This window comes from Geotrypetes seraphini, chromosome 1 (assembly GCF_902459505.1).
Source record: "Geotrypetes seraphini chromosome 1, aGeoSer1.1, whole genome shotgun sequence".
Classification (NCBI taxonomy): domain Eukaryota; kingdom Metazoa; phylum Chordata; class Amphibia; order Gymnophiona; family Dermophiidae; genus Geotrypetes; species Geotrypetes seraphini.
The window spans coordinates 78812469-78825673 of NC_047084.1; the positions used below are offsets into that span (position 1 = coordinate 78812469).

Below are 13205 nucleotides of genomic sequence, written 5' to 3' on the forward strand. Positions count from 1 at the left end.
TGTTTCTTTGTCCAACTTTAAGACCACCCATAGGATTGTTATTGGTTGATTATGATGATGATGTCACGAAAAGCCAACAGCATATAATAGGAAATTTGGAACTAGTAAAACGAGACCGTTGTGAGAAGGCCAGTATTTGGCACCTCTGACGATCTCCCATTAGCGCAACCGTAAGCATTAATTATGCTGAGGCTTTTGATCTAATAATGGAAAAATAGAAACAATAATTCAATAAATCTTGGTTATAATTTTTAAAACCTTGCGCTGGTGTCATTTTGCATGTATAATTATTTTCAAACCTGAAGCTTTCACAAATGGCGTCAATGACCCTTGCTCATGCACAGCATTTTGTCATCAAAAATTGGCATAGGAAAAAAATCAGGGAAAGGGTTTTTGGAGGTGGGAGACCCTATATCTAGCCCCATAAACCTCCAAAACTGGCTTTTAGAGACACCCCCTCCCGATTTTCCTATAGGCTATAATGGCTATACTCACTGTGCTGTGCTGGTGCTATTGCCTGCTTCAGTTCTTGTTGCAGCTGAATAGTGGAGAGAACCCTTGCCTCAAACATGCAAATCCTCGGTCCAGGACTCTTCAATCTTTGGGTTGCAAGTTGGGCCGACACTGAACTGAGATATCAGACGCCCACGAACCCGTGCACAACAGGGGGAGGAAAACATAACTAGCACCAAACAAAGCCCCTCTGAACCACCTGCGCTGAAGTGCCTGATAAATCAGGGGCAAGCCTACTCTCAGGGGAGCGATTCCCGAGCTCCTTAACTGGTAGTGCAAGCTGGCTAGGCAGGTTCCTTTATAGCTTCCCTGCCAACAGCAGACAGCTTGTCAGAGGGTCTGCATCCTCTCCCAAACTGGCTTAGTTGTCCCAGGGTCACTGGGAACTCTTAAGCACCACAAGCCTCAAAATCAGATGAAACCCCCCCTCCTCCAAATAATAAAAACTTCTCAGAGCAGATCAGAAAGACACCTTCATGAAGACAGACAGTACAGCCCACTAAGGAAGAAGATGGAGCTGAAGAAAACATATTGATTCCTTCTGCAACAGGTCATGATTTGGGTGGGGGGGGGGATTTAACCCACTTGTCAGGACTCGTATGCTTTGTAAAACAGAATAACACATTATTAAATCTGCAGAATGCAAATAAACAGTTTTATCAAAGGAACAGAACAAAAAACAAGTACCTCAGACACTTTTTAAATCAGAAGATTCATTGTCAGTAAAACTTGAATACCACATTCTATCATTTTCCTGAAAATATTTAAACTATATTTTTTCCAATGCTCTGACAACTCATGTGTATATTAACAAATTCAAAGAATAAGTGAATAAAAGGTATTCTGGTTTTTCCACAGATTGAAAAAAATCACATCAGTGAAGTAATACTACTATAAATATATTCCTCCAACATGTTATTACACTGTTAGCATCTAGTTATCACTACTCTTACATTGCAAGAATCTCATCTCTACTCCTGACTAGTTTTAGCAAAGCAGAGCATCATACTGCAGTAACATTCACATTATGCTACTGTGCAGATTCTGTTAATAGAAATACATTTGATTTCTAAAGGTTTAAAACATGAAATTGGTGTATAAGGTTATATTAATAGAGAACACTGACCAGAACATTTCCTGCACATAACAATTAAACCAGAATAATATTTTTCGAAGAATAGACATAGTAAAGTAACACCTTACTTTGAGCTCTTACTTCCCCAAACTATGGCAGCCCTTCAGTTCCAGTGAATGAAGACAGTAGGACTCTATATCCTTTGAGTCCTTCATTAAACTATTGATCCCCTTACCATTATCCATAATGTTCCAGCAGATCAGTATGTCAACTGGTGCAGAGCTAGTCTCTTTCTTTTCAATAACTTGCACATGTTATAAAGAGGAAGTCACAATGATTTATTTACCTGACATTTTCCAGTCCGGATGTCGTACAGGGCCACTGAACCATGGCGAGCTCCAACTGCTATTCTATGACTCCGCTCACAATAGCTGACCGTGTAGAACCTGAATTAAATATCACAACATTAAGCAGGAGAAGCCTGGCCTTCTTGCTATAAATGCATGGAAATATGTTATGTTTATATTAATTTGTGTTTACATCATTTATTTAAAAAAACTCACTTTCTATAGTACAACATATACATATATCTATATTTTTATGGTGTTTCTTAAGTAGATGCTTAAGAATTCTTTCAAAAGTTTGCATGTAACTTCAGTTTGGAAACTTACCCCATGCATCAAGTTACATTTTCAAAAGAATGGCTCTAAATTCATACTTCCCTAACTCTGTCCTAAGGTAAACTTATACATGTTTAAGCTCTAAGCACATACCTTTACATATATCTAGGGTGGGAAATTTTACAGAATTCTATTTTTGGGCTAAAGCACAAATGTAGCTATTGAACAGCTTATGAAATTTTCTCTCTTTCTCTATATATACATAAATAGATACACACATATACATGTATATATATATAGAGAGAGAGAGAGAGAGAGAGAGAATGAGAATGTGCACACAGGATTTGATGTTGCAAACAGAGCGTTAATATACTGTGTTAAGCTTCTGGGCATGAGCAAAAAAATCATTTCTCTTGCTGCAGGAACTAATGGCATGTAAATTATTGCAGAGTACAAAAGTACATACTGACAGAAAAAAAAATTACATACTACTGTGGTAATCTTCAGCCATTGGCTATATCAGGAATTAAATACAGTCTGTTCTTGTTATTCAAGTATTCCTGATTCATAGTTTTATTTATCCATGGTTGCATGCACTGTGACCACTATTCGCCATTTGCGCCATGTATTTGCATATTTGTGGACCTCCAACCTTAGAAAAATGCTTTGTTTCCTTTCACTTTCAGTTCACAATTTTGGCTTTGCTTCCAGAAATGGTTACTAAGTGTAGAGAGAGTGAGTTACAAGTCTATGAGAGTGACTTATAAGCATCTGCAGGTAAAGCTCCAAAGAGAATGGCCACCAAGCATCAAGAGAGAGTTACAAGCATCTGCAGGTACAGCTCCAAAGAGAAAGAAGCATGTCGTATGTCTGAGTAACAAAATACATGTTTTATACAGGCTTCGTTCTGGGCAAGTCTGTTTCTGCTATGAATCCACAATCTGATCCATTCAGCAAAAAGAGGAAGATATTTGTCGGTCTCTTCGTGAAGCTGCAATGGAAAGTTCCAAAATAAATCTGTGATTCACAATCAGTCAATGGAAAAGATGGGGAAGCGGCTAAATTTGTGGATAATGCAAATGGTGAATGAGAAAAAAAGTACAGTGGACAATATTGTTGACAGAGAAAGTGGTGGAATCAGTTAGCTTAGCGGGATTTAAAAAAGTTTGGATAATTTCCTAAAATAATAGTCCACAGGCCACTATTGAGATGGCTTGGGGAAATCCACTGCTTATTCCTAGGATAAGCAGCATAGAATCTGTTTTGCTACTTGGGATCTAGCTAAGTGCTTGGGACCTGGGTTGGTCACTGTTGGAAACAGGATACTGGGCTTGATGGACCTTTGGTCTGTCCTAGTATGGGAATTTTATGTTCTTATGATGAAAGTCAGAGACATTTACCCAGGGGCAGGAAAACGTGAAACCCTTTTCTGTGAGCACTAAAAAAATGTAAGCCTCTCCAGGGACCTATCAAAAATTCCTCTATAGGAGTAATAATCATAATGCCTTTCCAGGGAGACGGGTTCAGCTGACAATGAAGCTATCGAACAATTTAAGACATACCTGTTAAGTGTAATTGAAGAAAAGGGATATGTGCCAGAGAAGGTCTTCAATGTGGTTGAGACTGGCTTGCTTTACAAGCAGACTGGGAAACAGACATATATAAAGGAAATGGAAGCAAAAGCCCCAGGATTCAGGCATTTAAAGATCGTACCACACTGCTACTGTGTATCAATGCCAATGGTGATTTAAAATGCAAGCCTCTTATGTCTACAGAGCCCAAAATCTTTATGTACTTAAAGGAAAGAATTGGAACTGGCACCGCAAAACTTGGATGACGTCCGTGTTATTTTGAGATCGGTTCAACAACTGTTTTGTTCCAGAAGTTGAACATTATCTCCACCACACAAACCTTGCATTTAAGTTAATGCTGATTTGGATAATGGATCAGTACACTGTCGGCAAGACCTGGAAAATGCACACCCTGATGTTGAAGTTTTCTTCATGCCTCCTAACACAACATCCATTATCTAGCCCCTTGATCAGGAGTAAAAGCTTTCAAGAGCCACTATATGCAACAGCTGTACAGTGGAAGACAGTGACAATACACAATGACATAGACTATGTTGGCATAGCCTGAGATGGCATCAAACAGGCAACACTGAACAATTGTTGAAAAAATATTGGCCAGACTGTATAAGAAACTTTGAGGGCTTTGAAGGTGTTTCAGAAAGCACAAATAGAAATTTTGAAACAATTATGCGCTGTGTTCAAAAATCAGCAGAGAAGGCTTTGAGGACATGATATGTGAAGATGTGGAAGAAATATTAGAAGAGAGTGCCATAGAGCCCAGCAATGAAGATTTGGATGAGATGGTGCCACAAGGCATCAGAGACAATGATGATGGAGAGGCGTCAAACATTCAAAAAATCATGCCTCTCACATCAGCAAAAATAGCATCAACGCTGGAAAAACTGTTCAGTGACATGGAGGAATGTTATCCCATGCTGGAGCGCAGTCTAAAATTCAAGCATCTGACAAGCTCTGTGTTTGCCCCTTATGCTGAGACACTTAAGGACTTGAGAAGGAAAGTTATGCAGACAAGGCCGACACAGTTTTTTCAATCAACAAGTTGTGCTAGAGGTTGATGTGACAGAAGTTGACTTGCCAATCTCAACTCATGTGCCAGAGGTTGATCAGGCTGAAGTTGACTTACCAGCACTCACATCTTCATCTTCTACAGATACTGTCATTCTGGAGATGCACACCTGTCCCTCTCCAGTAGTTGATGCGTCAGAGGTCAACCTGACAGCTTCCACTCATGCGCCAGAGGTTGATTAGGCTGAGGTTGACCTATCAACATCAATGTCTTCATCTTCTACTGTCATTCTGGAGCTGCAAGCTTCTCCCTCTCCAGTGGTTGATCTGACAGAAGTTCACCTTGAGTGTATTTCCGTAAAGCTGGTTTTTTGTCAAGCAATGTTTTCATAACGGCAGTGTTGTTTCCCAGTCTACACTATAGCATCCTCTACAGTACCTCTGAACCATTTTATCCCAATGGTGAGCACACTAAGGGCCCCTTTGAGAAAGGCCAATAGCATGTCCCAGTGCAGCTAATGTACCAAAGTTCATTCAATTCCTATGGGCTTTGGTGCATTTGTCACAAGAGAATCACTATCGTAGCTTTGTAAAAGGGGTCCTAATTGCTTACTATGGTAGTGCAATACTGTACAGTACATTACTATATTTATTTTTCAGTACTGCTGTGTGTAATGTTTTTGTTCAACAGTGTTACTGTACTTCTAATGGTGAGAAAACCATAGTGCATTGCATTGGTTGATAAGCAGACTAATTGCTTACTGTAGTAGTGCAATGTTGTATAGTACATTACTGATTTATTTTTTAGCACTGATGTGTACAATTTTTTTGTTTTAAAATGCTACTTCTACCAGCATTACTGCAAATAAAAAATATGTTTGCAGCATTCTAAATGTTCTACTATGGTTTTTGTCAAATGCTATGCCATGCAGGAACCTAGCCCTATTTTTCCTATAGGATCCATTATTAACGTTACGTGATTTTGCGGTGCAAAATGTACTGCTGGAACCTGACCTCTATTTTCCCATAGATGCAGCTCTTCATTATTTATGATTTTGCAGTTTGCAAACTTTCCCAGTAACCATACTATCACGAATAACAAGAACAGACTGTATTTCCCATTCTATCAGTGTGAACCAATCCCTGCTCTTGTACTAAAGGAAAATAATTTTTTTTTAATAGCTGCCACATATCTTTTCCCTTTCCTAACCCTGCAATAATTTCCTGATGGGCAACTGGACCTCACACACCACCAACACACCAGGGTAGAGAATGGCACGGGGACAAATTTGTACTCATCCCTGCGGGACCTATCTCCATCACCATCCTGTCCCTACGAGTTCTGGCCCTGCCCCATCCCTGCAAGCTGTCCTCATCAGCACAAGCCTCAAACATATCATAGATGGCTCTCTCATGTGGAATTTTATGATACTTTGAATAGAATATAGGAAGCACTACTTGCTTGTAAAATGGAAAATTGTTACCAATTTGGGTAAGAACTTGGGATGAGTTTGAAGAGTTACCCTATCATGATGAAATTGAGTATAAGGCTCATAGGAAACTAAGGCTTGAAGATCACATATTCTTCTAGATGAGGTTATCATTACAAGAAAAATAACATTCCTGAGTGTAGCAGATTCCATTCAATTCAATGGTGGCTTTGTATGTAATATTAAGGTTCCATGACACAGGCAGCTTCTTCAAAGATTGCTTGAAACAAAGAAGCCTTTTTTTTTATGAATTGGGAAGTCAAAGGACTCTAGGAAACGGGGATTCTATCAATCAGAACATGGTAGCACAAGAAAATGCTGAGATGTACATTGGAGAACATTTTAAGTCCTAGATAATACAGAAGATGGCATTATGGCAATAGCAGAGAGGGTCATAGCTATATAAGACACATCGGTTGGAAAAGCTCTTCCATTTAAAAGTGTAGGCACATCTGGCAGATATACTAATTTATGCAATAGGCACTGGCAGTCTTAGAATAGAGAGTATTTACCTGCTGGGAAATTGATTTCAAACTTGGGGAGAGGTAGGCTTGGGTTTAAATTGGTAATTTCAGTGTCTCTTTTAAAGTTTCCCTGCTTATTTAACAAAGGCATTTTAGAGTATGGTTTAGCATTTAAATTTACTGCTTTAAAGTTTAATATAATATCAGTTTAGACAGCTAGCAGTGAGTTAAAATGCCATGTGTGAAGGAAAAGATGTATGTATTATCATTTGCCAAGCTAGAGTATGTAGATAAATGATGAAATATTAACACAGAGTAGGAAGCTAGCAAATCTGGCAATACTACAATAATGTGTGATTTCAATTACCAAAACCAATAATAATAAAAAAAAAAACTGCTGCTAAATTGTGACCTCAATATTGACTGGCTAAATGTCACTTCAGGAAATGCTAGGGGGTAAAATTTCTAGTCAAATAAATAGCTACATCATGAAGCAGTTGATTCAGGCACCAACAAGAAGGGGAACTATCTTAGATCTTAGCAGAATACAGTTGTACCTTAATTTTAAGTAAAATTTGATTAGATCGCTTATCAAGATTTCTAAGCGATATACAATTTAAAAAAGGGGAAAGACGAACAACATGTTTTGATGAACAAAGTCCTAAACAGGACAGCAATTATACAACATCATGATTGAAAAGGCATGTGGGAAGAGATACAATGGCAACAGAAAAGGAGAACATAGAAGGAAACAACATCAGGTAGGGTTAAAACAGTTGAAAGCCTCTAATGGCATTAAAAGTAGCTTTTCTTCTGAAATTTTAAGATTCAAATGCTTCTTTGAACAAAAAACCTTTTAATTTTCCCTTGAATCTATCTAAAAAATTTTCTTCCCTCAATTGCGTAGGTAACAAATTCCAGGTTTTGGGGGGGGGGGCCATAATTGAGAAAATGGTGGGTATAACAATGTAGAGGGAATGCTCTGAAGGGTGAAGCATAGTGCACATTGATGCAAAAGTTTTACATCATAGTATCTCCTATTGCAAAGCTTAAAAACTTTAGAATAACAATTCTTGGTCTTGTATCACCCTCTTGAAGGTGCTCCAACCAATACACAAGCTCTATGCATAGATCTCCCACTGCAGAAGTAAGGCTTAAAGTTTGAGGAATCCAATGTTATAAAAATCAGGAGCTTTTATTAATGGATGATGTCACCAGTTGAGAATAACACGGGTCAAAGTTTGTCCTTGTAGGCTCTGTTCCCATCCTTACCCCATCTCCATGGGCTCTGTCCCATCCCTGAAGACCCCATCTCCATCCCTGTGAGCTCTGTCCCCGTCCCATCCCTGTAGACTCTATATTTTATATTTAAATATTTTCATTAAAGTATAGAAAAGGACAATATTCTGTACAACTGTTTATATATCACAAATAGAGTCTTCCATTCCCAAAGAGTCAACCTTTCCAAAGATTCAGTTGCCTATGTTTTTACATCACCTGGGTGTAGAAGAGAACCTAAACCGTGCAGTGGATGAACAGGAAAATAAGTGTCTATTAAATGTTGGACATGTTCCTTGATGTCAGCAATGATGGATTAATCTGTTGTAGTAACAGTAAGATGGAGTCAGTGGAGTAGTAAGGGGGATGCGAGGGGAGTGGTCCATCCCAGGCACGGTGTATCTCGGGGCGCCGGCACCCTTCCTCCTCCCCTTGCCGTGCCCCTTTTCCATACCTTTTTAACTCTGGCGTGAGTAGCAACGAACTTTCTGCCCGCGTCGTCTTCGGCGCTTTCTCTGATGTCACGTCCAGGAGGAAGTGATGTCAGAGAGAGCTCTGAAGTCGACATGGGCAGCAAGTTCTTCACTGCTTGTATCTTTTTAACTTCGGCATGGGTAAGGGGCACGGGCGGTGGGGGGGGCGGGAACGAAGGCAGGAGAGGGGTGCCACTGCCCCAGGTGCAAGTCGCCCTTGCTATGCCACTGGCTGGAGCAGCTGGGCACATGATGGAAGGATGTTGCAGATGATAAGAATCTGATCAACATACAAGATTCAAAGGAAGACAAGACACAAATTAAGTTATTTCACAGTAATTCATTTAAATCCAAAAGCAACTTCTGTAGTTTTTTTTTTTTAAGGGCCAGATTTAACAACCTGGGAAACCTGGTCGCAAAGGGGTCACAAACTGATCGGTACACGATCGGTTTGCTTTGTGCATCTAGCCCTTAATCTTTGAATTCAGTTGACAATTGTCTAAGAGTGTCAAGTTTTTAGAGAATGGCACAGAGCCAAGTTTGCCCCTGTTCCTACGGGCCCTGCTGTTAACTGTGGGTACTCAACCCCATGTCATTCTTTAGTCACCAGGAACGCCAACCTGCCATTTTTTGAGCGTTTATGAACACGTGCTGTTATAGATACTGGCAAGACTTCAGTGTCTCTTGAATGATTTTTGATTTACTTAATATATTTTTTGCTGCTAGTTCCCTGAAGCAGCCCTAGATGGGCAAAACAAGGTAACCTTTGTGGGACCCCTGATAATATGGCAGCTTTGTGGCATATTAGGCTAAGGCCTTTGTTGCTACTGGCTTTGACCTACAGAGTTGTACAGATTTTAATCAAGTTCGTCCACTGCTAGTTTATAAGATAGGTACTATATTTTGAATATATTTGAATATTTTCTTTTATTATAAGGTTATATTGTAACTAATATTACAAGATAAAAACAATATAAAAGAAAAAGGAGAACTTTTGATTTTTATAGCACTTATGGAGTTTATTTTAGGATCTTTGATGGCAGAGAAGAGGAATTTCTATGTATTTGAACTAAGAAATCATGCTCGCTGTTGAGGTTCTTTTTCTCCTCATTTTTGGATTATGAAAAATTGATATATATTTCACCTTATTCTTTATATTGTAGCTCTTTTTTCTATGCATACAATTTAGTCACTACCTTGCTAAATGGCCTGGTTTAATTTGTAAAACTGAATAAACAAGCTAAGCAGGCTGAATTAGCCTCCAATATTCCATACAGGACCCAATCCAGGAACTTGCACTCAGGGGCAAATTCTATAAACGGTGTCCCAATTGTAGTCAGAAGAAGGTGTTCTACTGCATGTTTTTATTTAAAAAAAACCAAAAAAACAAACCCAAAACCGAGGGTCACCTAACATTGTAGGCGTTTTTGCAAACCTAGGGAGGCGCGTAGGACCGCCTACGCTTGCCCAAGGCTAGGTGTGCTTTCATCCGGAAGTGGCCTTAGGTGAGCTTAGGCGGCCCAAGGCATCTCCCTAGGGCCGTGATAGGCACCTGAAATGTAGGCCAGCAAAATGCTGATCTACATTTCAAATAGATGCAGCCACTGAGCCAATTGCAGCAAGGGACTCTCCCTGCCACAATCAGTTTAGCGACCATGGCAGGAAAACCGTCCCCCCCGCAAAGACAACCGGCAGGAGGGATGTCCAGTCCATCCTGCTGGAACTCCCGAAGCCACTCCCACCTATGAATATCCACCACAGGAGTGCTCAATTACTCCTGCTGCCATCCTCCCAAGGCATCCCCAGAAGGAGGGATGCCTAGTTACTCCTGCCAGATCCTCCACCCCCTCTAAGATCATCAGCAGGAGGGATGCCCATTCCCTCCTGCTGGAACCCTCCCTACAGGCATGCCCCTCCCCCCCCCCAATCCCACCAGTACCTTTTTTTCATTGGTTGGCCAGAGGGATGCTTACTCCCTCCGACCGGAAGGCCCGCCTTCACAGAATGGTGGGACTTTCCTTTCCCGGTGCATCCAGCTTAAGGCCCTTAATATCCAGCAACTAGAAGTTATCCAGATCCAGCCAAAATTCAGTGCCAATAGGACCACTGTTTATGTTATATACTATGCCAGTTAGTTATATGTCTGAATATTGCATACATGTCAAGTAACATGTGGAGGCAGAGGAAAACAAAATCCAGAGACTGGATGAATATGTTAATTTTTAGAATGTACATCTGCTAGAACTGGTTTTAGCCATGGCTAAAACCCTTGAGAAGAACCTCCCTCATTAGCATTCAGTGGTAAATCTCCAGCTTTGTGATGGATTACCATTGAGAGTGCTAAGGTGGTCAGAGCTCATATTCAGCAGTACTCTATGGTTAATTGCTGCTGAATATCACCGCTGGACCCAGACAGCATGGTTTTTAACAGGGTACGAGCCAGGCGGGAAGATGCTGGATTTGAGGTGGGGGTAAGGAAAAAGAGAAGAAATAGAGCGGGGGCAAATTTAGGAGGGGGGTTAGAGATGGGAAGATGCTGGCAACTTGGGGACACAGAGAGGGGATGGGGAGCTGCTGAGCTATAAGTGGTGATGGTAGCTGGGCCTTTAGTTGCCATGGAGGGAAGAAAAGGAAGCAGCTGAATGTGTGCATAGGACATTTATACCCTTGGGCTGATCCTACATTTAGGCCCTGCATCTAGTCCCATATAGTTTAGAAAATCCAATTAGGGGGATAAAACTTAGTAAATGAGGCTCCTTTGTGAGTCTATGGGAAAAAAAGTTTGTCAAATAAGGTCCTCAGTTTTTAACTATAAAAGTGAAATATCATTTGTGAGTCTCATAAAGGAAAAAAACCCTGTTACATAAGCAATTGATATTATAAAAATCTATGCTGTTGTCCTAAAAGAATCACAGCTTGTGATTTCAAATTTAAAATGTTTTCCCAATTCTGTACTCTAGAACTATCATTTTTTAAGAATGTCATCCAACTGATGCCTGATATCAGACATTTATCCTGAGAAGGTTTTCCTAGAATGTATGTCATGATTGCATTTAAGCTATGGAAATGAAGCAAACACACCGAGTCAGAAATGTGCTCAATTGGACCTTCTCCCCCTCAAAAAAAAAAAAATCAGAAACGATATAAGAAAACCCCAATCAGTGCTTTTTAAAACTTTCAATTCCTGAAAGTAAGCAGCCTTTCCTTTATTGTCAGCTTTATTTTCTGGTGTGCGCTAATAGTCACAAGAGGCTCTGAACACAAAGAAATGGCATATTTATAAAGCAGATTCCCAAGCAAGCTGGGAACGGAACTAAAATGTCAGCAAGCAGTTTATTAACATGTCAACAGTAAGTCTTTTCCAATTAATTTCTGAAGGTATAATTAGTGAGAACAATTTGGGGACAACAGAAGCAGGTAAATTATGGCCCTTTGGGACACCAGCTATAGAATAACTGTATCTTTTCTTTAAAAGGATTTTCTCCAGCACCCTTAACTAGTCAAATGCTTACAAATTAATCCTCTTTCAGCCATAAAAATAAAAAATGGAATGGGAGTTGACGACGAGAGTTCTGTGGAACCTTCTAAAGCAGGGGTGTCCAACCTTTCGGCTTCCCTGGGCCGCATTGGCGGAAAAAATATTTTCTGGGGCTGCACAAACGCTGCAGCAAGACAGAGGAGGGAGCTGGCAAGATAGTAAACACCCGGGGACGGCAGAGGAAAACACTGCATCACCCTTGACTGGGGCCGCACAAAATACTTCACGGGGCCGCAGGTTGGACACCCCTGTTCTAAAGTGTCGCACCAAAATACATCTTCTCTCACAATAACACTTATAGGAGCCCTTTTAATAAAGTGTACTATAATTTCCAGTTAACACATTTTAACTCAGAATTTTACTGTACAATGCCTGCAAATTTTACACAGTACTTTTAGAGGACTTTCCAGCAATTTTTTATTTTTGGAAAGGGGGGGTAGTAGATCGTGTGTGTGTACGTGGTGGCGGAGGGGGGGGTAGATTGTGTGCTGGTGTTACCATGAACGTGTGATACCTGCACAGAGGTAATACAGGAGCCTTACTACTTCCTATTAAGGAGGTGCTGCTCCTGTGTTAATTCTGCATTAACCAGTTAGCATGTGTATTTGTATTTATTTAATTATACCCCGCTTTTCCCAAGACGGGTCACAATAGAATACATACAGTACAACAAAGCAAACATGAATAAAACATAACAGTAATAATTAATGTAAAGCCTCCTATAATTACAAAGAGGCTACCAGCGCCTCGCATCAAAAAACAAGAAATCAAGTCCCATATTTCATCTTACAGAAGAGGTGTTTCTTCGACATTTTCTTAAAACTAAATATAATGCGCTAGTTAGTGAATGTTTCCATGCCCACTCTCTAATGATTTGCATTAGTTGATGATTTTGGTTTAATTGCAAATCTTTAATAATTTTCAGCTGGTTTAATCGACACTCTACCCATGCCATACCCTCTGAAGAATTTTTTTTAAGTTTAGCAATGCGCAGTTTAACCTGCAGAACCAGGGAAACTACCACAAAATGCCTTAACACATGCTTTGCTCTCTTGGGGATCATCGTGGATAGTGCAAGGTGATGCATGTCGATAACAAAAATCATATGCACGAATACAGTATGTCCGGTGCTATACTTGGAGAGAGCCTCCAGGAAA

The 13205-nt window shown here is 40.1% G+C and overlaps 1 protein-coding gene across 4 annotated transcripts in view; it reads right to left on the reverse strand.

Annotated features, from left to right (window-relative positions):
* WDR7 (WD repeat domain 7) overlaps positions 1–13205 on the reverse strand; it is a 606257-nt gene that overhangs the window by 91803 nt on the left and 501249 nt on the right. For all 4 annotated transcript variants that reach the window (XM_033933907.1, XM_033933932.1, XM_033933915.1 and 1 more), the window contains one exon: positions 1935–2034. In XM_033933907.1, coding sequence (XP_033789798.1) covers positions 1935–2034 — 100 coding nt within the window. The remainder of the gene's footprint in view (positions 1–1934; positions 2035–13205) is intronic.